The sequence below is a fragment of the Oryctolagus cuniculus genome, chromosome 6 (assembly GCF_051225735.1).
Source record: "Oryctolagus cuniculus isolate XC-2025 breed Fujian yellow rabbit chromosome 6, ASM5122573v1, whole genome shotgun sequence".
Classification (NCBI taxonomy): domain Eukaryota; kingdom Metazoa; phylum Chordata; class Mammalia; order Lagomorpha; family Leporidae; genus Oryctolagus; species Oryctolagus cuniculus.
The window spans coordinates 39,129,250-39,156,006 of NC_142872.1; the positions used below are offsets into that span (position 1 = coordinate 39,129,250).

General features: G+C 61.0%; 1 protein-coding gene across 7 annotated transcripts in view; it reads left to right on the forward strand.

The window, feature by feature from the left end:
- The window catches only part of SYNPO (synaptopodin), a 49,270-nt gene that overhangs the window by 15,899 nt on the left and 6,614 nt on the right, over window positions 1-26,757 (forward strand). For 3 of the 7 annotated variants that reach the window (XM_089336085.1, XM_051843525.3, XM_089336086.1), the window contains 2 exons: window positions 564-1,136; window positions 24,225-26,587. In XM_089336085.1, the coding sequence (XP_089192211.1) occupies window positions 746-1,136; window positions 24,225-26,587 (2,754 nt within the window). In that variant the 5' untranslated portion in view covers window positions 564-745. Of the gene's footprint in view, window positions 1-563; window positions 1,137-5,902; window positions 6,147-9,957; window positions 10,065-19,636; window positions 19,852-21,544; window positions 21,834-24,224; window positions 26,588-26,757 lie in introns of those variants that run through there. The other 4 variants (XM_070076324.2, XM_070076323.2, XM_051843527.3 and 1 more) reach the window with 4 other exon arrangements.

Sequence of the window (26,757 nt, forward strand, 5' to 3'; positions counted from 1 at the left end):
ATAGGTGGAAGAGCGGAGATTCTAACACAAACCCTGGGCTTGCTAACATACCACTGCCCCCACTGTCTCGACCTGCCCCCCCCCCCACTTGGGGGTCCCTGTTCCCAGTCTTGTGTCTTGTGCGCCACTGTTCCCGTGATTGATTGCTGTGGAGTATGTACCTTTGGTGCGGCCTGAGAGAATTCCTCTGAGGTGGTGCTCGATAAGTACTTTTAAATACTTGGTGCTGTATTGAATGTGCACTGGGAGAAAAATGACTTCACACAACACACTTGTGGTTTTCCTGCAATTATTGCTTCAGATAAGTTTAAAGTAACCAAAGTAAGTTATTTAAAGTTGATTGAAGGGAAATTAGTAAGCAAATAAAGTGTCAGGTAGCATCAGGATATGGTGAAATCCTGGAATGTTGAATAACACTTCCCTGTGGAAGTGTGGCACCTGTGCCCCAAACCCCAGGCAAGTTCTCAGGGTCACCTGGTGGTGTGTGGGGGGGGGGGTCTCAGAAGTTCAGCCGGGACCCGCAGTGAGCGTCTCACGTGCTATTTCTCCCCCGCCCCATGCAGAGTGATTGCCTTGAAGACGCCACATACATCCGAGACAGGTGCAGAAGCACTCACCTTCCCAGCTGGAGCTCACCTGACTGCCAACCAGTGGACGGAGGTGAAGGGGCAGAGAGGCAGAGGAGGCCTCCAGGAGGAGACACGGGCCCTGGAGCTCCTCCGCATCTCTAAGGAGAGGCCACGCCATGCTGGACCCCCACCTCCCACCCCCGCCCCTCGGGCCCACGGAAGCCAGGCCTACCCCCTGTGCCTTCCGGATCCCGGATGGGAGCTACAGGTGTCTGGCTCTGGAGGCCGAGGAGAGCAGCAGTGAGGAGGGCCTGCTGGGAGATGCAGCACTCACGGACCCAGAGGAGGAGGAGGCGGCCGGCAGCAGTGGGGACTGCCCAGCTGCCCGAGGGGCGCCACAGCTGCCCGGCGCCCTGAGCATCCAGCTGCCCAGCTGCTCCAGGGAGCCGCAAGGAGGGCCCCGGTGTGACGACAGGGGCAGCCGGGACTGGGACGTGGTGAAGGCTCGGAAGGTGATGACAAACAACTCCAGCTCTGGCCCTGGGCCCAGGGTGGCCCCGAAACCAGGTAAGCTTGTATCCATTCTCCCCTAGCCTGTCGGAGTCACGGGGGTACCCCGGGAGCCTTCCCGCTGGGGCTTCTGCAATGTGAAAGCAGCCATCAGGGTCCCCTGGGCACGCCCAGGTGAACAGCTGGGGTGAGACAGGAGAGGCGGGGAGACTGCTCCTGGCTGTGTGTGCCGTGGTTGCCAGGGAGGGGCCGTGAGCTGGCCCCGAGGAAAGCCGCAGTATCTCTCCCGGCTAAGAAAGAGATCATCTCTTGTTCTCATCTGCACTTTAGTCGTTGGTGGTAACGAGTGACCGAACAACTGAAGGGGTAGCATGCTCTCCCATAGAACATGGGGCCCAGTGCCGGACAAAACAGACCCAGCCACTGCGCCGGGGAGCTGACCCAGTAGGGTGAAGCCTTCCATCCAAGTCCACCTGCCCACATTACAGGTGGGGCAAACGAGATCCAGCGTGAGGAAGAGTCTGGCCCCAGGTCACTCTGCATGGCGGGGGCTGGGCTGGCCCCAGTTTAGAGATGGCAAAGGCAGAGCTCTTGTCGCGGGGGCTGCTGTGAGCGCCGACGCCAGCGTATGTGGGGAGGGGGGTGGCTGGGGAAGAGCTCCTGCGCCGCCCGGAAGGAAGGAAGGGGTGACGATCGCGTTCCCGCAGGCGTCTGGAGTCTGCAGAGCAGGGAGACCCACGCTGATTCACCTCCACCGCCGGCCATGGAAACGCTGAAGTGGGTCCAGATGGGGAGGACGTGATGCAGGCCATGCTCGGCTCAGGCGGGAGCTGCTGCCAGCAGACCCCGGGGGTGCAGGGCACGTGGGGGACACGGTGCCGTGAGGGCTTGTGCATCAGGAAACTGAAGGAACGCTTCACTCCTCTGCAGGCGTCTCTGACGCCCCGGCTGGCATCCCACCAGCCTGTCCGCCCACGCTGCTCTCTGAAATAATTGTCTCCAGGCTCTGATCACCCACCGCGGCCACTGTTCCCTGGGAGCTTGGGTCACACTGGGAGTGGGGCAGCAACACAGCGGGGTCTTCCGGAAGAAGGACCTCCCCCAGGGAGGTCCAGTTGTCTCGGTCCTCACTGCAGAGGACTTGGGGTCCCGGGACGCACCCCCTTCCTGCTGCAGACTGTAGCTGAGCATCAGGAGCCCTGGGTGCTGGTTCTAGACCCAGGGCTGACCCGGCAACCCTAGCAACTGTCTTTCCCTTGGGGAGCTTCAGTTTCTTTACCTTCGAAGATGAATAGAAACATGAGCCCTGTCTGTGTCACAGAGCTGCTGAGGAGTAGCCGTGGCCTGAGGAGTGGCCATGTTGGGACATTTCAGAGTCATCCGGGCAGGTGTGTGAGGGACACGATGATAATTCACACGGTCGTCATCTCAGCGGCAGTGACTGCTGCGACTGGTGAGCCCTTAGGCACGTGCTAAGCCCACTGTGCTGAGCGTCACATGCATCGTTTCATTGTATCCCAGCAGTCCCCGCACAGGGATCAATGCCTCCATTCTACAGATGAGAAGATGGAGGCTCAGGGACTCTCAGTGCCTTCTGCAAGGAGCACGACCAGCAGGCTGCTGTCATTGTGTGGTGTTCTGGGGACCCCCAGGCCTGTGCTCCAGCTGCCACACCATTCTGGACCTGGGCACCTGCTGGCGGGGGGGGGGGGATGAGAGAGCAGAGGAGAAAGGACTGTTGGCACTGGTCCCCATTTTACAGGTGAGGCAACTGAGAGGCAGAGATGGAAGTTCTCTGCCCGAGGCCACTAAAGTCAGGGCCGGAGCGGAGACAGGGACCCTGTTCTTGCTGCCGTGAACCGTCTGGGGCATTCTGCTCTTTCATGTGCAGCCAGCTGGTCCTCTGAGGTTCTCAACATTGCTGGGGACAGAGGGGTAGGGAGTGACTTAGGGAGGGTGGACTGGGCAGGGGGTGGATGCAGGCAGGAAGCTGTCAGGCAGGATGGCCAAGATCCGGGTGGGCTTTAGTCAGAGCCTTGGGAAAGGGAGTGGCCAGAGACGCGGAGGGGCCGCCAGCTTATTAGTGGATTAGGGCTCCCTTTGGAGGCTTCCTCCCATCGTGGCCAGGGGATTAGGAGCGTCTTCCCGCAACTCTACCTGCCTCTCAAGCGCACTCCTGGGAGCTTCCAGGACACGTCACGGCATCTTCTGCCTTTGGCACTCAGAGGTCTTTGGGGCAAGGGGGCACTGCTGCCATTTCTCTCAATCCTGAGTACCAGCTGTGCAAGGTGCGACAGGGTCCTTGGCAGGCTGGGGGGAGCAGGGGCTGTGGAGAGATGAGGTGGGCAGCAGCCTGCAGCTCTCAAGTTTCTTGCCATCAGCTGCTGCCAATTCGAGAGAGGCGTAGGAAGCAAAGTGTAATTTGGGGCTCATCAGCAGGCCTCAGCAGCACTGGCTGGTCCACAGCCCACCAAGAGAGCCCCATGCCATGGCTGGTCTCTCCTGCAGATCCTGGGCTGGTCACAGCTGGCAGGGCCCCTCGAGAGTGTCATATGGTTAAAGACTATAGAGCCCAGAGACAGCAACCAATTAATCCAGAGTCGCACAGCACGTTGTTGCAAAGCTAGAGCTGGAACCTGGGCATCCGCCTCGCAGGTCAGCTGCCAGGCATTGTGCTAAATGGTTTGGGTGGGTTCGTTTAGCCCGTCATCTGAACAGCCCTAGCAGGGGCCCATTTTTCTTACCTCCTACAGATGAGGAAACTAAGGCATTTGCGTTGAAGGGAACTGTCAGTCTCCCGGCTCCAGGTGGCGGAGCCCAGAGTTGCACCTGAGAGGTCTGGGCCCATGCTTTCCACCACCCTCTCCCTGCCTGTCTCCATGGAGACGAGGCAGCAGGCTGTTCTTCCACCCACCTGGGCCTGGGAAAAGGTTGCTCAGGCTTTGGGGGTTGGTGTGGCTGCTGCTGAGCCACACTCTATCCCCCCCTAAGATGTGCTGGGGAGACTGGGGACCCATTTGTTATTGGGGGCGGTGGCATGCCGAGGGTCCAGAAACCTTTCCCACTCGTGTGGCCACTGCTCCACTGCTCTGGGGCGGGGCCGGCTCCCCAGATGAGCCACGGTGATCTTGATGAGGCCCAGGGGCCCGCACCCATGTTAAGCACTGACAGTGGTTGCTGAGCCAAGGCTGAGACCCCTGCCCCTCAGGGTTGTGACATGGGAGCCGTCCTCACAGCACAGCGATCGTGATGGGGGGTGATGGTGAGGAGCGCTGCTCATAGGCTGCCATACACCTCGCTGTGCACTGACACGCTTTGACATGCATCCATAAACGTGTGTGCACAATACACGCCAACACGCACACATGTAAGGCTAAACACAGCCCTGTGCAATCGGTAGACACTGCCTACCCGAAGACCCCTTCACCCAGGCACACCTATCATACACAGACACACGTCTCAGACTGGCCTGCAGAGCTGCAGTCCCACCTGCGTGCCCTTTCTCATACAAACACACGCACTCCGCTCCGTGGACACAGGTTGTGGCTTTTCTCCATGTTCTTGTGCCACACACCTACACTTGGAAAGCCGTCTGCGTACATGCAGCCTCTGCTCCAGGCAGACCCACTCTCGCACAGCCACTGCCACACACCTACGTGCAGCCTGAACCGCTCGCTCTCCTCCGCTCTCTTCCCCATGTCTTTCTCTTTCATACCCACCCACGCAGTCAGCCCAGGCTCTCGCTCTCCTCGCCTCTCACCCACACACTTTGCTTCCTGGCTTCCCACAGGCTGGGCTGCAGACACTTGGAGCACATGTTCTGTCAGGGCAGGCAATGCCTTGCCTGGCACCAGGCCCCAGGGGTCCCCCTTCTTGCGGCCCCACCCCAGCACAATGGGGACAAGAGCAGCCACGGAGTCCAAGCTGTTCTCTGAGGCCCGTGCAGCTGGGCAGCAGGAGGGGAGTGGCCAGTGTGGGTCTGTCCCCTCTGTCACCTGATTTCTTGCACCCCAAGCCCACCCGTTGGAGGTTGGGGACCAGGGATGTCCCCAAAGCAAGCCACCTGTAGGCCAGTGTTTCAGAGAACTTAGGGTGGGGTGGGCTTGCATCAGCACATTCCTGACTTCCAATAGCAGAAGGCTAAACACACAGTTCTTGCTATAGGAGGCAGATGAGAGCAGAGCCAGCCTGGTGGAAGGGGCCAGAGCTGGGGGAAGTCAGTGAAAACCCAGGGGAGCATTTTCCCCAGAGTGGGTCTGCCTCACCATTGCCGGTGTGCCAGGTGCCTGTTAGGTGTTGTTTCCAAGACCTTCTTCCCAGGAGGGGTGCTGGGTGGGTAGCAGCATCACCACCCTACCCAGCGTGCCCACTGTCCACTGCCCGGTTGAGCGCATGTGAATGGCCTTAAGTTAAAGGAGAGGGTGGGGAAGGGAGTGTGGGAGAGGCCACTGTGAGGGCCACCCCCATCCGTCCCCCTTTGCTTAAGTGCTGGGGTGGGGGGAACAGAGCCCGGGGCACTGTCTCTGGGAGGCAGGTGGCGGATGGGGTGAGAGATGGTCTCAGCTGTAGGCACAAGGTCCAGAATCAGATATAAGGGGTGAAAAGACGGAGGGGGTGAGATAGGCGGCCAGACAGTTCGATGGAAGGACCTAGAGCTACAGAAAATGATGAAGAATCAGAGAGGGAGAGAGCCAGGAATGAGGACACGAGGCACAGCGAGAGGATAGAAGGGGATGGGGGACCCGCGTGAAGACCAAGGCGGGTGAGCGGAGGGAGCCGCACCCCCCGAGGGCCGGGCGGGGCGGGGCGCGGGCGGGGCGGCGCTAGGGCCCCGGGGAGCCCGCGGCGGCAGCAGCTCTCCAGCCTGCCCGCCCCGCGCTGCCCGCTCCGGCTTCGGCTTCGCGTCCCGGGCCGAGCAGCCCTCGAGCCGGTGGTGGCGGCGGCGAGGAGGGGGCGTCGGACACGGAGCCGGCGCGGGGCGGGGGCGCCGGGGCTTACTGAGCGGCGCGGCCAGGTGAGCCGAGGCGGCGGCGCCCGGAGTGTGGGGACCGCTCGCCGCGGCTGGAGGTGAGTGAGGGGCGCCGGCCCCCAGGGGTGCGGGCAGCGCAGGAGCCGTGCCCTGTCCCACCTGCGCAGTTCCCGGCGCCGCCCGGGAGAAGGTGGCACCGCTGGGCTCCAACCCATGAATGCTGGGTGACCTTGGCCACGTCTCCTCTACACTCTGGGCCTCAGTTTCCCCAGCTGTCCAGGGAGGGGCAAGAAGGACCCCAGGGCCCTGGAGCAGTTCCGGAGCCGGAGACAGCCGTACCGCGGGCAGCGCCTCCCCCGGGGCTGCGTGGGCGCTCCGCCGGCGGGTCGCGGGGGTCCTGACTCACCGAGGGACAGCGGCCCCCAGCCCGCGATGGGGAAGGTTGGGTCGGCTGGACCCAGGGACACGGCGGGCTGGGCTCTGCCGGGGCTGACCAACACCGGCGCCCGTGGTGGCAGCGGGAACGGCCTGTGCTGGACTCGCGCCTCCGCTTCCCGCGGGCGGGCGGGCGGCGGAGCACCGGTTCTGGCTGTGTGGCCAGGGCCGGGAGGAGGGGGGCCTGCGGGACGCCGAAGGGACAGGGTCGTGGCCCACGAGGACCACCGGCCAGACCCCGCCTGGAGAGGTCGAGGCCCTTGCTGAGCACCGCCTGCGAGAGGGAAAGTCCGAAGCTGTCCCCGTGAGAGTCTCAGCGCACCCTTCTGTTGCTCCATTTGCTGAGGCGAGCGAGGGGCTACCAGATGACATGGGCAGGCATGGGGCAGCATCCGGCCGGGCGGGAGCTCTTCGAGGATCCTGGGAAAGGGCTCCTCCCTCCCCCACCGCAGTCCAGGCTATGGATTATTCTGGATGGGACCAGGGGACCGCCTGTGTTCCATGAGTGGTTGAAAGCAGTGGGCGCCCCTGTGGCCACCCGCCCGCCCCCCGCCCCGCCCCAGTCCCAGCTGCAGGTGGCACTGGAATGAGCCTGCCTGCTGTGTGATCTTGGAGCAAGCCCTTGCTGTCTCACGCTCCCAGTGCCCGGGTTGGTGGGAGGCACAGTTGGAGGGTGCCTTGCCCCTGTCACATGGGGAGGTGGAGGGTGAGAGAGGATGCTCTTGGGAGGACCTGAGGGCACTGGCCTTGGTCCCGAGTTGGAGTTGGGTTAGACCCACGAGCTGCAGCTGGTGATTTGCTGCCCATCCCATCAGTCATCTAGGGGTAGGACGAGACCCTCAAGGGAGTTGCAAGTGTCCCATTTGCTTGATGCCCCCCCCCCCCCGCCATGAAATCTTGTGCTGGTTTCTCCACCTGTACAGCCAGGTGGGTGGGCTAGGAACACTTTAGTTTGATTTCAAGAATCTTCTCCCAGGCCAGTTGTTTGTTACTGTGCTCCCCTGGCTTATAGTCACGCTCCCCCCCCCCCCCCCCAACTTGCTGTCTCTCCGCTGTGGCTGTGGCTTCAGCATTCACAGGGTTAAAAATGAGGCTGTTAACTCCTTCCCTCCCTTGTGGGTGATGGCCCTTCTCCACTCCCTTCCCCTAAAGTGAAAGAAACAAAAACCAAAGTAAACCAGTGGCATCCAGGTCCCGCCGATCACCCAGCCTATTGTACCTGCTGAGCTGGGAAGGCGAAGGCGCAGGGGGTCTGGGAGGAAGATGGCTGAAGCCTCCAGCCTGGGGGAGAGCTGGCCCTGGAGCATCTGGAGAGGGGGCAGCACAACAGGGCCGTTTCTGTGTGCCCCTCCTCCCCTCCCTAGTGGTGCCCCTGGCTAGGGTTGAGCTGGGGCTCTCTGAGCCCACTTCACAGCCTTAGGGGTTGAGCCGGCTGGACAGGCGGGCGGGAGGGAGTCTGCGAGTTCTCTCCCACCAGAGGGAAAGCACCTCCAGGCCTAGGCACACCTTTTCCTTCAGGGCAGCTCCCAGGCCTCCAGACATGAGCTCACTGGAGCTGCTGATGCCAGGAAGGGAGGCTCAAGGGGAAGCAGGCAGAGCTGCCCAGATAGGAGCGCCACGGGCCCTGGGGAAGCACAGGGAGTTCTGTGGGTGGGGACCTGCAGGCTGTGGCCCCCGTGTAGTGAAGAGGCAGGAGTCAGTGGCAGGGCTGCCCCTGTGCACCTGCCGCAGGACCTTGGGTGAATCTCTCACTCTGGCTAACAGCAGAAACTGGGTGGGCATTTGGAAACTGGGATTCCAGTGGAGAATAAGACATATAGACAGGGCCCTGGCCTCAAGCAGTTTGTGTTTTAATTAAGGAGACAACCAAGAAAGAAAAAAAAGAAACAAATCAGCAAGATCATTGCAAGTGTTTAGATGAAGAGTTTAGATAGTGTTTAGGTGGGGGCTGCTTTGGGCTGGTGGCAAGGGAGAACCTCTCAGCAGGTGATGGTGGAGTCAGGGAATGGCGGAGGCTTCCTGGAAGAGGCATGGGGATCTGAAGAGTGGGGGAATCTGGCTGGGGAAAAGGGTGAGGGGCAGTCTCAGCTGAGGCTACAGGGTGGGGGTGGGGACTGGGGGCGGCATCCCCGAGGTCTGCAGACTGCAAACCCCAAGGGGCTCTGCTTGAGATCTGGTCAGGGGTGAGGACAAGGCCACTGTTGAGTTAGGCCACTGTGCTGTGAGTTCAGCCTGCTTTGTGGGCAGCCCCTGGATGCCGGGGACTGCGTTGCTGCCCAGTGTCCACACGCCATAGCCTCCAGGCCCGTCATTCCAGAGGCTTACAAAAGCCCTCTCTCTGAAATGAAATCGCTACCAAGTGGCTGCTGCCTGGAATGCCATGTCCTGGCTTCATCTTTTCCAGTTGGTAAGGCGGCCTGGTGTGGAGCTGTGCTGACCCTGCCCTGCCCTGGCCGGCCCTGCCCCCCAGTCCCCCAGCTTCTGCAAGTGGGGCTCCACACAAGTGCTGTGGTCGGGCCCTGGCCTCCCTTCCTGGCTAACCAGCAGATCTTGAGCATGTTATGTAACCTCTCCAGGCTTATAAAACAGAAATGATAAAAACCTCTGTCTTGTACTGTGGTTCTGACAATTAAATGCTAAGATGATAAACACTAAAAATAATGAGCTCCTACGTGTTAATAGTATTATCATGTTTTGATCTGTGTTAAAATGGCAGCTCTCGGAGACACAATTCTCGCTCAGGACTCACCCCCAGTCTCAGTATGCATCACTTTTTGACATTTGGCCAGGAGGGGGTTTTGCTGGTGGGAGGGTGGGCGTGTGCGCAGTGGGACGTGGCGTGGATTGGCTCCAGGGAGGGATGCTGGAAGTCTGGGCTTAGCTACCCGGCTGCTGCCTCAGGCTGGACCCCAGGCTTCAGCTCGGAGCTGCGGGGACAGGCTAAGGCTGCTGAGGGTCTGCGGGAATCATGAGTGTCAAGGAACTTGGGGGACACCAGCAGAAGTGGGGGAGGGGCAGGCTGGGGGAGCCCTGTCTTAGGACGGTGGGCTGGCCCACGCCTCTTACATCCCATCCCTCAGAAGAAAGTGTGGGCACCCAGAGTGGTCCCGACCAAAGCCACCTTTCTCGAACAATAGTTGTTTCTGGTTACTACGTGGCCAGGAGCATTCTACATTCTTGACATGTCCACAGCCCGTGAGGTCAGCCCTGTTGTCATCACCATCTGATAGGCCGGGCGCCGGGCACAGAGGGGTCCGGTTGAGTGAGCTGCTGAGGCTGCACGGTTGGTGAGTGGTACTTTCAGACCCGGTCGGCCTGTGTGTGCCAGGGAGTGAGAGGGCCACGCCCCTGCCCCAGGATCGCAGCATTCTGACCTGGTCCTCATCACTCCTGTCCCTCAGGCCCTGGGGTCTGGGGCTCTGAGGCTGGTCCTGGGACCAGTTCAGCCTCCTTTCTTTCCTCCCCTCTTCCCAGGAGCAGATCAGGAACCCCAGGAGCCCTGGGAAGTTCTGCCAGCGCCTGAGGGGCGGAGAGTGAGTGGATCCCGGTGCTTCAAGGGGAGTGAGCTCCCAGGAAGCCTGGTAGGCCCTCATCAGTGCACACAGTGGGGAAACTGAGGCCAGAGAGTGGAGGGCAGGACGAGGTCACATGAGCAAGGGGGAGCCATTCTTCCCCAGGCCTCCTGCCCTGCCTTCTGGGCTGTTAGGTACTTGTGGGCTCCAGGGGAGGATGGGACATTAGGGACCCTCGCACCCATCCCTGAGGGGGTCCTGATAACAGCTAGGACACAATTCCTGGTATGGGACTCTGTGGGAGGCACGTGGGGGCGGGGGATGGGGAGGACGCTGATTGAAAGCTAGTCACGCGCACAGGGAATGAGCGTGCCACCGCCCAGTGCGAGCCAGTTGGCTCCCCCATGCCCAGCTGCCAGGCCCCACTCAGGTCTCCCGCCGAGGCCCCACCCACCGTGCCTGGCTCTGGGCCTGAAGCTTCATGCTCCCAGCCACCCTCCTCCCCCTCCTCCCCCTGCCCAGCCTCCGGGCAGATGGTGCTGTTGCTGAGCTTGGGTGGGTCTGAGCCCAGCTGCTGGCCTTGAGCTATGCCAGTGGGGTCAGCATCATCACACACACTGTGCGGCTTGAATGGGATTCTGCTCTCCGGGCCTCTGGCAGTGACAGGGCTGGCAAGTGAGGCTCTTTGCAGCGCTCAAAGCTTTTCCAGATTGCTGCTCTCATTTAGGCCTGACCTCCAGAGCTGGAGACGCGGCTCAGAGAGGCCGCTCAGCTGGGGTGTGGCAGAGCAGAGGCCTAGACCCAGGCATCTCGCAGTTAGAGTTCTGTACTCCCTCCGTAGAGTGAGCGAGCCCTAGGTGTCGGGGCATGGACATAGCTGAGGTCCCCGCCATGCAGAGGCAGGACAAACTGACAGTCAAACCAACACTGCTGGGATGACAAATCTGACAGGTGCCTGGAGGGGCAGGAGAGGGGGCTCTGGCCGGGGAATGTGGCCTCTGAGGGCCCCCTGAGGCTTGCCAACAGCCAAGAAGGATGAGAAGGGCAGTTAGGCTGAAAGGTGGTAAGAAGAATGGGCTGTAGGAGCAGCCAGTGCAAAGGCCCTGAGGTGAAGAAGTACTTAGCAAGCTGTCAAGCACTTGAAGGGCCTCTGAGGGCCCCCTGAGGCTTGCCAACAGCCAAGAAGGATGAGAAGAGCAATCAGGCTGAAAGGTGGTAAGAAGAATGGGCTGTAGGAGCAGCCAGTGCAAAGGCCCTGAGGTGAAGAAGTACTTAGCAAGCTGTTGAGCACTTGAAGGGCCAGTGTGGCTGGTGCGGGGAGGGTGAGGCTCCAGAAGGAGTGCTATCGTGTGGGCGCATGGTTCTGGTCGCACATGTTCCTGGCGCTGGTCTTGCCTCCTTCTTCTCTGGGGTGGGCATCCACCCTGAGAATGCTGTCAGTGGCTCTCCGTGCTGCCCTGGCCACTTCTGGGGGCTGTGTGGATGCAGAGGCCATGGGGCCCCATCTCTGTTCCTGGAGCTTGTTTGCATTTTAGTTTCACTCCCCCCCCGCCCCACACCAGCCCTGTGTCTGGCCTCTGAGGTGAGTTGTGACCCACAGACACAATCCCCCATCTCCCTCACCCCTGCTCAGGCCTGGGAGGACTTGCGTGTGGGTGGAAGGCTGTAGTCACTCATGCTGAGTGTCTCTGGTCAGGTGAATTGTTATGTCGCTGGGTCCCTTGTGTGGGTCTAGACCCCAGGAGGTTCCGTGTTTGGCTGAGCCAGGCCTGCCCCCCGAACTACCTGGCCCCTGCTGCCCTCCAGGCACCTCCATTCACCCCTGTTCAGCCCTGGGATGGCCGTGGCAGGGGCGGGGCGGGGCGGGGGTGGTGCTTCCTGAGCCCATCTCTGCTGTGTGCTCTTGGGCTCATCCCTTTCCCTGTTTGGGCCTCAGTCTCCATGTCTGTATGCTAGGACATGCCCTGGTTTTCCTGGCCAGCGTCACCCAGAGCCTAGTTAGGGACGCAGACCCCCAGGCCCACCGCCACCTGCAGAATCAGCAGTGTGCATCCTAGCGGCATCCTGAGTGGTTCCTGCATACAGGAAAGCATGGGAAGTTGTGCGAGGGGCTGGCCACTTCTAAACTTGAAAAAGGAAATAAGTCATAGACGATTCTTCCCTCTGTAGAGTCTGACACAGCAGGCGCGAGGGGCCCCAGGCTCATCCCATGTGGAAGGAGGGGGAGGTTGGGGGCGCAGGGTGGGCATCATGACAAGGAGGTGCCCTCTCAGCCTCTCCTTTGCCCCTTGAGAACTCCTGGCAGGTGGCCCCTGAGAGCCCTTTCTGCTCTAACTTCCAGGGTCTCCTGTCTGAATGGGTTGGGAGAGTGAGCTTGGAGGTGTGGTTCCTAGCCCTTTGAGGCCTTCCTCTGCCTGTCCCCTTCTTGGTGTCCTGCCCCCTTCCCGTCGGAATCCCTGGAAGGGTAGCCGATGCTATTCTTAGTGTGGCAGGATCATGAGGAGGGAACGTACTGGTGCTTCATGTACGCCTGTGACTCAACAGGCCTGCGTCCAGGGCTCCCGGCGCATGGCCCTCCCAGTGCAGTGTCCACGATGGGCGACGGGAGGGCAGCTTCCCAGGACCCACGACTCATCGCTCTGGCCCTGACCGTTCCTGCCCAGGGCTCCCAGCTCTCCAGCTGGGCTTTGGGGCTTGGAATATGACTTTCGGCCAGAAGGAGAGAGCTGCTTTAGTAGGATCTCATGCCTTCGTTCACTGAGCTCGTATTTGTTGAGCACCTATTAGATGCAGCAGGTGTGGGTGTGCGTGCAGGCCTGAGCGCCAAGGAATGAAACAGACTTCCTGCCCTCCGGGGGTCAGGAGAGGCAGCATGTCGGGCCTGACGCTGGGCACTCTGCACCTGCGAGAGCTCCCTGCACAGCCACCCGGCCGGGTGGGGATTAACAGACCTTTTCACAGACAAGGACACTGAGCTCAGCATCTACCAGGCTTGGAAAGGTCACCGTCGCCGGCTATCACAGGGAACTCAGATCAGCTAGAACCCAGCACCCGTTTTAGATCAAAAGGCAGCAAGAAGTAGCATCAGGGTTTGGACCCCCTGCGCTGTCCACGGAGGGACCTATGGCCGGACGAAAATGCGCCGGTTGATGTCCCACCTTGCATTACTGGAGAAGTCATGTGAGCCCAGGGATTTCACGAACCTGGAATGGGAAGGACAGGGACACTGTGGGCTGGCAGTCAGGACAAGATGCCACGTGGCTCGAGGCTGTGCTGAGATCTCTGGTCAGGAGGCGAAAGCTTGTGCGCCGTGAGGCCCCGAGCGGGTCCTTGGCCTTTGGCTCCATTTTCTAGTCTGTGAAACGGTATGACAGTCCCCACTCTGCCTCTCTCTGGTGGGTGAGAAGTGCTGGGAAAGCCACCAGAGTGTTGTACACACGCACAAAGTGGTGTGGAATCACCATACATGGTTATGTGTAGAAATACACTTTATTCAATGTGTATTTGCTAATGTTAGGGGGTCTTACTCTGTGCTGGACATGTGCCAGGTGCCAGGCATCTTTCCCTGTGTGAACTCGCTTAGAAGCTTAGTTATAATACCATGGGCTCTGAACCCTGGCAGGTCCCCCACTGGGTATGCATCTGAACCCTTGGGGAGCCTGTTAATGTGCAGATTCTGTGACCCCATGGGTCTGGGTCTGGGGGAGCCTTGGCATCTGCATTTGAACACTTGCCAGAGGAGTTCTGATATGTGTGCAGGTTTCTTTTTAACAAAAAATTTAAAAAGAAGACATTTATTTATTTAAAAGGTCGGCACTGTGGCGCAGTGGGTTAATGCCCTGAACTGAAGCACCAGCATCCCATATGGGCGCCAGTTCGAGACCCAGCCGCTCCACTTCCGATCCAGCTCTCTGCTATGGCCTGAGAAAGCAGTAGAAGATGGCCCAAGTCCTTGGGCCCCTGCACCCATGTGGGAGACCCGGAAGAAACTCCTGGCTCCTGGCTTCGGATCAGTGCAGCTCTGACCATTATGGCCAATTGGGGAATGAACCAGGGGATGGAAGATCCCCCTCCCCCTCCCCCTCCCCCTCCGTCCCTCTGTCCCTCTGTCCCTCTGTCCCTCTCCCTCCCCCTCTCCCTCCCCCTCTCCCTCCCCCTTCCCCCCTCCCTCCCCCTCCCCTCTGTGTGTGTGCATGTGTGCCTCTTCTCTCTCTGTAACTCTTTCAAATAAAATAAAGTAAATCTTTAAAAAAAATTTTTTAAAAAGGTAGAGCAGCAAAGGGAAAAATGAAGAGAGGGACAGAGGGAAAGAGAGAGAGAGATCTTCCATATACTGTCAGTTTTCAGATGGCCATAACAGATGGGGCTGGGCCAGGCCAAAACCAGGATCCTGGAACCCCATCCCGGTCTCACATGTGGGTGCAGGGGCCCAAGCACTTGGGCCATCCTCCACTGTTTTCCAAGGCACAGTAGCAGGGAGCTGGATCAGAAGTAGACCAGCCAGGACTTGAACCGGTGCTCATACGGCATGGTGGCATTGCCGGAGGCGGCTTAATCTGCATGCCACGATCCTGGCCCTCCAGGTTTCTGATCTGGGCCACAGAGGGGAAAGGGCTTGCCTGAAGCCTCCTCACTGGATTGGAGGCTGGACAGAGGCTAAACCCAGGCCTCTGGCTCGGCTCGCAGTCTGGTGCTTTCCTCCTGCTCTCGAGCTGCCCGCGAGCGCCCTAAGGGAATGGAGCCGGGTGTGCCTGTGACCAGGACCGATGGGGCTGGTGTGGCTGTCTCTGTGGACAGAGCTGTGGAAGGCTCGTCCTGCATCAGTGCAGGAGGCATAGGAAAGGGGACATTGTCTACCGCAACGTGGTCCCCTGGGCTGTGTGCGCGTCTGGTGGCAGTTCTGAATGTATCCACCGTGGAGGGAGATGAGGACCGAGGAGGAGCCGAGATGCTGGACGTGTGGATTTGAAACTGCACGTACCGTTTTTTGGTAGCACCTACCCTCGAGAGGAGAATCACCTGGTAACTCAGGTACCTGAAGACAGGGCAGACTGGTGGGAGGAGACACGGCCTCTCCCACAAGGCATGTGGCTGACACACGTATGTGGCACCAGTCTGCCACGTGCCCCCGTGTGCACACCCGTGAGTGTACACCTCTGTGGCATGCACACGTGCCTGGGTATGCCCCGCTGTGAGGAGTGCAGGCTTGGAGCCGGCAGCCCCTCTGTGCACAGGAGAACGTGTGAAGGCAGACATACTGCTGTCGGCAGGGGTGTCCGAGTGTTACTGGGCAGTGAGAGGGCTGATATGTGCACAGATGCTGGCAGTGCGGGGACATCCCCACGGTCCCAAAGGATCCCCACGTCTTGTGCAGCAGCATCCCCCAGCCTGCTGGCAGCAGCCTGCCTCAGGGCCTTAGCACCAGCTGTTGCCTCTGCCTGGTCACCGTTCGCCTGCGCCTCACTCCCTCTCCTGCTTCAGTTCTTGGCTCGGGTCAGCCTTCTCAGTGAGGATGATGACCGCTGCGCCTTTGCAAACCACCCTCCTCCCCGTCCATCCGCCCATTTCCTGTCCCTCTTTACTTTGCTCTCTGGGTTTCCCAGCTGACGGACTTCACTGTTCACTCTCGCTCCCCTGCCGGAATTGCAAGCAGAGAGCTGCCTTTTTCTCTTCCGGGCTGTGAACAGTGCCTGGCCCTTAGCTGGTGTACGGAGACCATTAGCTTAATGAACAAATCCATGCACCACATGTCCTTCTGTTCTTTCAATTGTCTCATTTTTTCTTTCTTTCTTTTTTTTTTTTTTTCAATTTGTTTATTTGAAAGGCAGACAGAGATCTTCCATCTACTGGTTCACTCCCGACATGGCTGCAATGACCAGGGCTGGGCCAGGTTGAAGCCAGGAGCCACGGGCTTCTTCCAGGTCTCCCACGTGGGTGCAGGGGCCCACACACTTGGGCCACCTTCTACTGCTTTCCCAGACCATTAGCAGGGTGCTGGATTGGAAGTGGAGCAGGTGAGACTTGAACCGGCACCCATATGGGATGCCAGCATTGCAGGCGGTGGCTTTACCCGCTACACCACAGCACCGGCCCTCTGTTGCCTCATTTTCTTATTGCACTTTCCACGCTAGCCTCTCCCTAAGCAGTAGCATACCTGAGATCGTGGGTTTGCTGTGTTTAACATAGCGCTTTACCAGCATTGACCTGTGATTATCAGAGTGCCACCTGAATCCTCTGGCTTCTCACGGAGGTGTGAGGGCACCACGCCTGGGAACCACTGGTCTTTGGCACAGGTGAACAAACCGAGGCCCCCAGTAGGTCAGGGAGTAGCCCAGTGTCTGACCCAAATGGTGACCAGGCAGAGGCTGGGACTAAGTCTCCTGACTTCTGGTCTCTGCTTTTGTAGTTTGAGGCCCCGGGGAGAGGGTGGCACTGGATGATTCTGCCTCTCACACCTGCTGGTGGGTAACTGGCGGGAGGGGGCCAGGGCAGGGCCAGGGCAGGGCCAGCAGCCTCCTATGCCCCAGAGCTGTGTGGTCCTCCTGGCTGCTCCTTCCCTCTGGAACTCCCGGACCTGGGACTTGTCCCCTGGAGGCCCTAGGCTCAGATCTGGCTGTCGCTACTGGGGTCCCCGTGTGGCGAGCAGGCTGGGGGCAGGGAGGGGGGTGAACTTGGCAGCAGCTGTCTGAGCAGGAGTGAGAGAATGGACCAGAGAGGGCCAGTGGAGTGGACAGAAGCGGGCAGGGCCCAGCCCTGTAGACTTGGGCCGAGGCTGATTTTGTGCCAAAGGCTTCGTTGACTGCTCCCCGGCCCGTGTGCCTTGTTGAGGCAGAGGCAGAGCCAGGAGGCACCTGGCTGCGTGAGGTGGCCCTGGAGTGCCTCTGAGAGCGGGAGGGGGGCATTGGGACGTTGATCTCCGTTTCCTGCTCTGTAAAATGGGGATGAAGGCGCTGCTTACCCCACACCTTGGAGGCAGACATGCAGCCACGTAGTACAAGAAGAACCCCACTCACCCGCACGCTGGGTGCAGGGACAGTGGGTGTGCCCTGGGCAGGTGTGAGCTCTCCTGAGGACCCTCCCTCCCCCAGGGGCGTTTACACTGGACCCCAGGGGCTGGCTCAGGTGAGGCCTCTGGGGCGGAGCAGCCGCCAGCGCCCCTCCCCTTTCCTCCTCATCCTGCCTGCCTCTCTGGTCCCCGCTTATTTATTTTTCTGTGAGGAAGGAATGTGGGGAATTTACCACAGGGTGCTGGCCCTCGCCTGGGGCTGCGGCTGCTGGGCGGCCTCTTCTGTAAGGAAGCGGCCCAGACAGATGGCAGAGGCAGTGGCGGCGGAGGGTCCCTGCAGGCTGTGGCCCGAGCCCAGGAGCCCGGAGCAGTGGGCAGTTATGTAACTGAGGCCCGCGGCAGACCACACAGTGTCCCTGGTCTCAGGCTTGGGCCATGTAAGATGTATGCGCTGTGGAACTGTGCCTGGCATACCCCACTCTCCCTCGGCTCGGGCAAGCCCAGGAGGCGTGTGTGTCCCGGTGACAAAAGCTCCTTCCAGCTGCTCTGGACTTGGGATGGGGGAGGTGCATCTGGGCGGTTACCCCTCGCCTTCCAGCCTCTGCTGAGCTACTGTCCTGTTGCCTGAAACACCTCCTTATCGCCATCTTTTGAGACCTGGAGCACATAGCGCCTGCCTGGTTGCTTCAACCTAACTCCACTCTCCTCTAGGCTGTATGCTCTCGCAGCTCTTAGTGGAACATTTTGCCTCCTAGATGTAAGACTGGAGGTTTGGTCTCCCTGTTGCCCGTAGATGTACTGTTTCCTCCTTCCTTCTCTCCCCTCCCCACCAGGAGCCACTCTCAGGAACTCCAGTCTAGCATCTCAGCAAACCTGGGCTCGTCTCTGGGGATGACTGTGGGAGCACTGGTGCTTCCACAGGTGACTCGGGCAGCACTGCTGGGTCCCTCCTTGGGCGCTGGCCTCTGCTGGGGCTGCGGCATTTGGAGAGACTGGAGACGAGCCCGGGCACTAGGCTGGCCCAGAGCTAAGGGGGAGGGCTGCATGTTTGTGCAGGGCCCAGAGTGTGCCAGGCTGTGCCACGAGCAGCAGGGGCCTGCTGGTGACCAGGCTGTGTCCTGGCACAGGCACAGGGTAGGGGAAACCGTCTCGGCCCTGCCCTGGCCCTCTTGCCTCTAGGACTCTCTTTCCTGGATGGGTGTGTGTGCCTGGGTGTGAGTCCTTTCTGTGTTCCCACAGCGTCCAGGGAGCTGGGGAGGAGGGCGGCACAGCGGGAGGGAGCCGGGACTCTGACCTTGGCTGTGACCCCCGCCTCTCCACTTTGCTGTCTACCTGGGACTGAACCTGCATCTCTCTCCCCATTTCCAGGTTTCTGGAAATCTACCTGTTGGAGATTAGCGATTCGGCCGAAGGGAGGCTGTGGCTCCTGGCCGATGCCCCTTAGTAGGACCCTGGTCAACCAGCAGCGAGCAGTGCATAGGTGACTTGGGAGCCCACTCCCCACCATGGACTGCAGAGATGGGCGTTCAGATCAGCCTCCTCGCCTTGGCATCAACCTGTTTCCCCTCTGAGGCCTCTGAGCCAGGTTGAGCAGGCGAACGGCACGGGTCTAGGAGTCTCGCTGGAATGACCAGGGCTTCCCACAAGACGTGGCCGTGGGGGTTGGGACAAGGACAGTGGGTCAGGAAAGGGCCCCTGCCCCGTGAGCAGAGCACGCAGAAGGCAGGTGCACTTGGAGCGCTGCAGGGTGGGCCGCCCGGCTGTGCCTCTGCTCTGCCCCTCGCTGGCTGGGAGAGCGGGGGTGACTTAGTGTCTGCATTGTTTTCCTCGTTGAGTACGTGGGGACGCAGGAGGCTCCTTGATGGGTTGCTGAGAGGGGTCACCGAGAGGCACGGGAAGCCCTTAGCACCTGCTGTGGCCTCAGCGACTTCACCGTTTCTCTGCAAGTGCCTGTGGGCGATGTGGGGGTGTGGCAGGAATACAGAAGCAGAGCATTTATGGTCCCCGTGATCAGGGAGAGTGCACAGCCTGACAATGGGAGGGGGGCAGTGTGGCCCTTGTCACAGGCCCTGCGTCGGGCTTTTGGGCCACCCCTGGCTGAACCTCAGCTTTGCCCCTGACTGGCTGTGTGACCCTGAGCAAGTCCCTGCACCCCTCTGAGCCTGGTTCTTCTGTAGCACCGACATGAGCGTACTGCCGCCTCGTGGGGAGCCGGGAAGGTGAAGGAAGCCAGGCCGTCAGGGTGCCTGGCATGCGGTGAGCATGTCCTCCCTGGTGGTGCGGGCCAGGCCCCCTGGAGGTGGTGATGACTTGTGAGCTAGCCCGGGGTGGGGCGAGTTTTGGCTGGAGGGATCTGGAACACACAGGGCGAGCCTGGGAACCGTGAGCCACGGATTGACCTCCTTCCCCCCCTTGTCAGGGGCAGAGAGAGGAGGTTCGAGGGCGCTGATGTTAGGGGCTTTGAACACCGGGTCTGGGCTCTCCCCTGGGTCCCCACGTGGGGAGGCAGCAAAGGGCTTGGAGCAGGAGAGACACGAGTGGAGCGGGAGTGTGGGAAGACGAATGTGGCAGCGTAGGATGGGTTGATTGGCGGGGGAGAGACTGGGGGGTGGAGAGGCCATTTAAAAGGCTGTTGCAAAATCGGTTTTCCTGATAAAGAGCTGGGCTGAGTCATCTGAGGAGGAGAGAAGTCAGATCCAGCTCCTCCGTGCTGCCGCTGCCTATGTGGGATTTTCCTCCCGCTGTCAGCCAGGCAGTTGGCTGCCTTGGCTGGAGGCTTTGGGAGCCGAGGCCCGGAGGCCGCAGGGAGCAACCAAGGGGCAGATGGGCTGCAGCAAGAACCCAGCCAGAGTGAGTAAGAGGAGTATCGGCGGGCGCCTGTCTGGTGTGGGGCGCCTGGCTTAGGGCAGGTGGGATTCCCTTGGGGCATCCAGGGAGAGAGGGTATGGTGGCTTCTGCAAGTGGCAAGGCTGGAGCCAAGCCTCGGGCTCCCCTGTCCCCACCCTGAGTCCCCCACACTGGCTGTCCCTGCACCTGGGCTGCATCGGGGTTGGCTGCCCGCGGAGCCCAGATGGGCAGCCTGCCGGGCCGCAGTCGGCTTGCACTCCCCGTGACTCTGGTGTGCGAGGAGAGCTCCCCAGGGCATGGAGACTGTGTCACTTCCTCCTCCGAGCAGGCGGATGCAGGGCAGGGGCTGGCAAGGGAGCCAGGCCATTACTCAGGCCTCTTCATCTTCCTGCCCCCAGCTGAGCCAGGGGTTGTACAGCGGCCAGCCATTGGTTCCTTCCTGACCCCGCCAGGGGGGCAGTTTACTCAGCCTGTTTACCCGTCCTGTTGCCAAGACTCCCAGCCATCACAATGGCCTGCCTCCAGCCAGCCTCTGTTCCTGCCCTGGCCCCCTGGCCCACCCAGGCCTGGACCCTCCCATTGACGGCAGCCGTGTGAAGAAACATTTCCTTGAATTCTCCCTGTCCTGACCTCCTGCTCTGGCCTCCCTTCCCCACCTCTCTGATTCTTGGTCCAGACAGGTCCGAGGGGGCCGGAGCTGGCTGCCGTGCCAAGAGGCGTGGGGGGCGGAGGGGTTGTTCCTGCATGAGCGATAGTAGCCCAGGGGGTCTCTGGCCTCCTAACCTGATCTTCCCATTCTACCAGTCTTTCATGCCCTATCAGTCATTTCCACCTTAGTAAGAATAAGCTTTTCAGCTCTTTTTCTGGAGCGAAAGCTGAGTTTAGGGGAAAGAGCCATGCTGAGGCCACTGTAGCCTGCTGTCCAGGCACACTGGAGCCGGTCTCAGTGCCCCCGGGCCCCAGAGTCCAGGTCTGAAGGCAGACTGGTTCAGGCTTTGTGGCTTTTGAATCCCAGCCCTGCCACCTCTAAGCTGCATGGCCAGGGGATGGGGTTGTGGGGGCAGACAGGAATGCTGGCTGCTGTCGGGGATCCCAGTGGCCGCTCCCAGGTTCCCCAGAGCAGCTGTGCTCGGGGCTCCTCATCTCCCTGCCCCTCTTCAGCATTTGCCCTCCTGACCGCAGGCGGCTCCGCCTGGCGCTGCTCCTCCTCCCCTTCCTCTCCTGAAAGCTTGTCTTCACTTCGAGGGTCCAGCGTAGGTCCTGAAAAGGTTGGCACCCCGACCTGCAGGGGTGCAGGCCACAGCCAGGCAGCATGAGGGCGCCCTTGGTAACTTCCCACCTCTCTGACACCAAGGAGCGCAGCCTTGATCAGCCTCCTGGGGCATCACCCTAAGTGGCAGTTCCCTAGTCTGGGGACTTCTCGATGGTACTGTCCCCTTGCTGCCCTGGGATAAGGGACTCTGGGGTGCCTGTGGTTGGCCTAAGCCCCCCTTCTCCCCACTTTGTTTGTGCAGGGTGGCAGAAGTCATCAGGGTTGCTGGCTGGGCCTGGTCCAAACCTCCCGCTGCATTCCTTTGCCATGGAGTCAGTGCGGGCAGGGCCGGGAGGCCTGGGAGCTGTCCTCAGAGGGCAGCGCTCACTCCCCTCCTGGCCTTTTCTTTCTGGTTCCTCTCTTCCCAGAACAGTAGCTTGGGGGCAGTTCCAAGCTCACAGAGGTGGAGGCTGTGAATGGGGCCCAGCTGGGTGCAGTGGCCCCGGGCCCACGGCCTCCTCTCCGCGCCTCCCAGGCCCCTTCACACTCCAGCAGTTGAGGATTTTTCCTCAACCCAGGGCCTTTCAGAGCCCTGGGAAATGGGATAGAGGCAGAAAATGAAGGAGAGAACTGGAAAAATGCATTTTTTTTTGAGAGAAATCTGTATTATTCAGTCCCCAAAGCACCTTCTCTGAACGCAGCCCTGTGGGAGCATGCAGCCACAGAGAGCCAGGTGGGTACCGGCTCCACTCCTTCCTGGCTCTGTGACCTCAGGCAGCTTGCTTTGCCTCTCTGAGCCCTGGGTTCCTCAACAGAACATGCGCAATAACAGCTTGTGCTTGCAGGGTTGCTGGCCGGGTGTGTGTGTGTGTGTGTGTGTGTTAAGGTGTGCAGTAAGTGCCGTGTTGCTGCTGTGCCATGTGAAACTTCTGTGTCCCATGGGGCTGGGTCTTGTCTCAATCTCTGCAGGGCCGTCAGGCTGGGGGCAGCGGGGTGTGTGTGTGTAAGGTGGAAGGATGGGGCTTGGGAAGGGACACCCTCAGCAGGTGAACACTCAGGACCAGGGTTTTGGGGAGGTGAGAATCGTGTGGACAGTTGGTCCAAGTGTCAGCTCTGAGAGTCAGAGCTTCTGTGAGCTGGGGCGGGGAGCTCCATCTCCCCTTAACCCCGGAAGGCTCTGCTATGTGACCTGCAGGACCTCCCTCCATCGCGTGAAACTCCTCCCCCAGGGGAGCAGCCAGGGGGCTCCCCATGTGCCGGCTCCTCTCGGAGTAACCTGAGCACCCTGCCCTGCCCACCTGGCACTCAGGACCGCGTTGTGGCCTCCCAACCCCAAGGTCCTCTGACCCCCAACTTCTTCTCAGTTCAGGAAGCCAGGGCCTTGAGAGGTGCAGGCACCTGCCACGGTGGCAGAGCTAGCAGATGGCCGAGCTGGGATTAGGGCAGATGCAGAGCAGAGGAAACCGACACTGCAGGAGCTGAGCTGCCCCTCGGGCTCTCCCATGGGGCTGGTGACCCCTTCCCTAGCTCCCCGCAGGGAGCAGCCTGGCTAAACATCCTCGCTGCCACATGCGGTGATCCAGGCAGGAGAGGAGCCCTGACGGACAGCAGGTGTCGTGGGCGGGTGAGGTGGGCTACGCGCTTTCTCTGTTTCCAGCACAGTGGGAAGCAGCCAGGCTCTGATGAGAGGAGGGAGGGAGATTCGGGCCAGAGAGCCTGCGGCTGCTTAGCTTGGTCCCTGTGAAGCTGCTGTTTGCACTCAACAGCCTCTACCCTAGGTCATTCTCTGGACTCAGTTTCCCTACCTGTAACTGGGGTGGTGGTGAACTAGCCACTGCACAAGGCCCCTTCCAGCTTTGAGACTCCATGAATTGGGAGCATGGCTGGCAGGGTGTTGAGGTAGACTGTCCCTGGAGACCTGGCAGGTCATGGCCCCTGCTAGTGAGGGTAAGGGAGGAGGGTGGCAGTGTCAGATTCCTCAGGGACTAATTAGCTCCCACTGGAGGAGGAGGGAGAGGAGGAGGGCCGGGGTGCGGGAGGCAGGAATGTTCTCAGCTACTCACTGAGCTGCCTGCCCGGCCACAGGCTGCCGCATCCGTGTGTGACGATTCATTTGTTCATTGTTCAGGAAGCATACGTTGATCGCCAACTGTGTGCCAGCTGAGCAGTGGGGACAGAGAGAGGCATGGTGGCTGGCCTGAGTGAACTTACAGATGAGCCTGACCTCTGTCCCCGGATACATCCCCAAATGACCACATTTTAGGGGGAGCACTCAGCTTGTGTGTGGGCTGTGGGCCCAGAGAGAAGTAGTTGTAGCTCACTCCAGCTGTGCTGTCTTTTCAGTAAGAGTTGGGGCCAGTAACCTACAGGTTTTTGAGTCTTGGTTTCCCCCTCAAGCAAGTGCTCCCTGAAACGGGAAGATATTCTAGAAGGCTGGAGAAGCAGCTGTGACGAGCAGCAGTCGAGAGGGGGAAGGCTTCTCACTGGATATCTCTCTTCTGTTTGCATTTTTAGACCACGTGACTGTATTTCCTGTTCTAGAAAGTGTTAGCAGCTTCTCTTTGTACAAACAACTACTCTAAGTTGGAAAGTATCGCAGGCCCTGAGAAAGGCACGCGGCAAAGGGCCCGGGGTCCCCGGTGCGTTCAGTGATGTCCGCAGAGGGTGCACCGTGGGCAGCGCTGTCATTAGGGAGGTGAGCAAGCAAGGTCACTGCCGCCGTGCTCCCGGGTGACGATAGAGGACAAACAAGCAGGCACATGAAAACGATCGGTTCAAGTTGTGATGAAAGCTGTGACGAGATGGGAGAGGAGAAGGGAGGCCCCTCCAGGGAAGTGACTTTTAAGCTGAGACTCCAGCAACATGGAGAATCTGGGCAAAGAGTATTGCAAGCAGAGAGAGCAGCTGCCACGGAAGCCGCGGGGGACATGCAGGGGCAAGGTGTTCGTACACGGCTTGGCGAAGGCCTAACTGGGGGACACTAGTGGGACCATGAAAGGTGGGGCGGGGGTCTTCAGGGCCGATTCCAGGAAACAGTGGGTGAAGGGCAATTTCCCGAGAGAGCAACAGTGTGCCTGCGCCTGCTAACCGGGCCTCTGTCCCCCTCCCTGCCCCTTTCCCGCAGCCCTGGGCCGGAGCACTAGCCTCAGCGAGAAGGACCTGAAGGAGGCGAAGGCGCGCAGCCAGCAGATCGCGGCCCAGCTGAACACTCCTCCCAGCTCCAACTCCCGCGGCGTCCAGCTCTTCAACAGGCGCCGGCAGCGGGTGAACGAGTTTACCTTGGAGAGCCGTGGCCAGCGGGGACAGAAGCCCAGCGCCACGGGCCATGTGCCAGGGCCAAGCCTGAGTGCCCCCTCGCCACCCCAGCCAGGCCCTCCAAGGAAGCCCAGTCCCCACGGCCCTGACAGAGGGGGCCCCAGCATGGAGGGCTACTCGGAAGACGCCGGCTTGCTGCGGCACCTGGAGAAGATGGCCAGCGAGGAGGAGGAGGTCCCACTGGTGGTTTATCTAAAGGAGAATGCGGCCCTGCTGACGGCCAACGGGCTGCACCTGTCTCAGAGCCGGGAGGCCCAGCAGTCCCCGCCTACCCCTCCTCCAGCTGAGGACCACAGCCCGACCACAGATGTCAACCAGAACCTCTCGTCACCCAGTGCCACAGTCACCGCACCAGCTTCCAACAGCACCTGCAACCCACCAGCCACGGATGTCAACCAGAACCCAGCAGCAGCTGTCACCCCACAGAGCCTGCCCCTGGCCAGCACCCCACAGCATGCCTCCGAGGGGCCGTGCCCATCCAATGGCTCGGTGCCAGATTCTGAATCTCCCAGCACCCCGTGCACGGACGGGCAATCCCGGGCACCAGCGGATGAGGTGAGGTTCAGCACACTCCTCATCGATAAAGTATCGGCTCCACCTTCCACCACCACCAGCGCCTTCTCCCGAGAAGCCACGCCCCTGCCCAGCTCTGGCCCCCGCGCCCCAGAGTTCACATCCAGCTCCTTGCTGGTAGACGTGCAGCCCAGTGCCCTAGGGCTGGCAGCAGAACCAGAGCTGTGTGGACAGGCAGCTGCCATCACACCCACCAAGGCATACAGCGAGGTGCACCTCACCCTGGCCAAGCCCCCGTCGGTGGTCAACAGGACCGCCAGGCCCTTTGGGATGCAGGCCCCGGGCGGCAGCAGCCAGCTGGAGCGGAGCCCCATGGTAGAGAGACGGCATCTTGGGGAGAAGGCTGCAGCTCCCCAGGCCCCCACCTTGGCAGACAGGAGCCCGCGGCCACAGAGACACGTGGTGTCCCACAGCCCCATGGTGGAGAGGAGGGTGATGGGGCAGCGAAGCCCAGCCTCCGAGAGACGCCCCTTGGGGCACTTCACGCCACCACCCACCTATGCCGAGACCTTGTCGGCGGCTCCCCCGGCTTCCCGGGTTCGCTCTCCCCCATCCTACTCTGCCCTGTACCCCAGCTCCGACCCCAGGCCTCCTGCTCTGAAAGGCCAGGCAGTGCCCACCGGCAAGACAGGCATTTTGGAGGAGTCGATGGCCCGCCGGGGCAGCCGCAAGTCCATGTTCACCTTCGTGGAGAAGCCCAAGGCGACCCCGAACCCCGACCTGCTGGACCTGGTGCAGACGGCCGACGAGAAGCGGAGGCAGAGGGAGCACGGTGAGGTGGGAGCGGACGAGGAGCCCTTCGCCCTGGGCGCCGAGGCCTCCAACTTCCAGCAGGAGCCAGCCCCTCGCGACAGGGCCGGCCACAGCGCAGCAGAGGAAGCCGTGCCCGAGTGGGCCTCCTGCCTCAAGTCTCCCCGCATCCAGGCCAAGCCCAAGCCCAAGCCCAACCAGAACCTCTCAGAGGCCTCTGGGAAGGGGGCTGAGCTGTATGCCCGCCGCCAGTCACGGATGGAGAAATACGTCATTGAGTCATCGGGTCCCGCGGCCGCCGAGCTGGCCCGCTGCCCCTCTCCGACCATGTCCCTCCCCTCATCCTGGAAATACTCCACCAATGCGCCCGGGGGCTTCCGGGTGGCTTCCCGCAGCCCTGCACGGACCCCGCCTGCCTCTCTCTACCACGGCTACCTGCCCGAGAACGGGGTCCTGCGCCCAGAGCCCACCAAGCAGCCCCCGTACCACATGCGGCCCTCGCTCTTCGTCCTCTCGCCCATCAAGGAGCCTGCCCGGGCCACACCAAGGGCCGCCTCCCCCCGAGCTGTCTCGCCGAGAGCCGCCTCCCCTGCCAAGCCCAGCACCCTGGACCTGGGGCCCAGTCTGCCCAAGGCAGCCCTCCCGCCGTCCCCTGTGCTGCCTCGGCCCTGCCGCTCCTCTCCAGGCCTCTACGCCTCCCCTGGCCAGGATGGTGTCCAGCCCCCCGCCGTGAGCCCTCCCTACAGCAGCGACGTCTCGCCGGTGTCACCCTCCAGGGCGTGGTCTCCCCGCGCCAAGCAGGCCCCCAGGCCCTCCTTCTCTACCCGCAATGCTGGCATCGAGGCTCAGGTGTGGAAGCCTTCCTTCTGCTTCAAGTAACAGACATCCCACCCCCGGCCTTGGGGCTGGGGTCCTCCTGCCCTGAAAGGCCCCCAGGGCCCGGGGCTGGGTGAGGAGGCTGCAGAGTCCATGGCACCGTCTGCAGCCGCCGCCAGCTTAGCCGTAGGACCCTGTGTGAG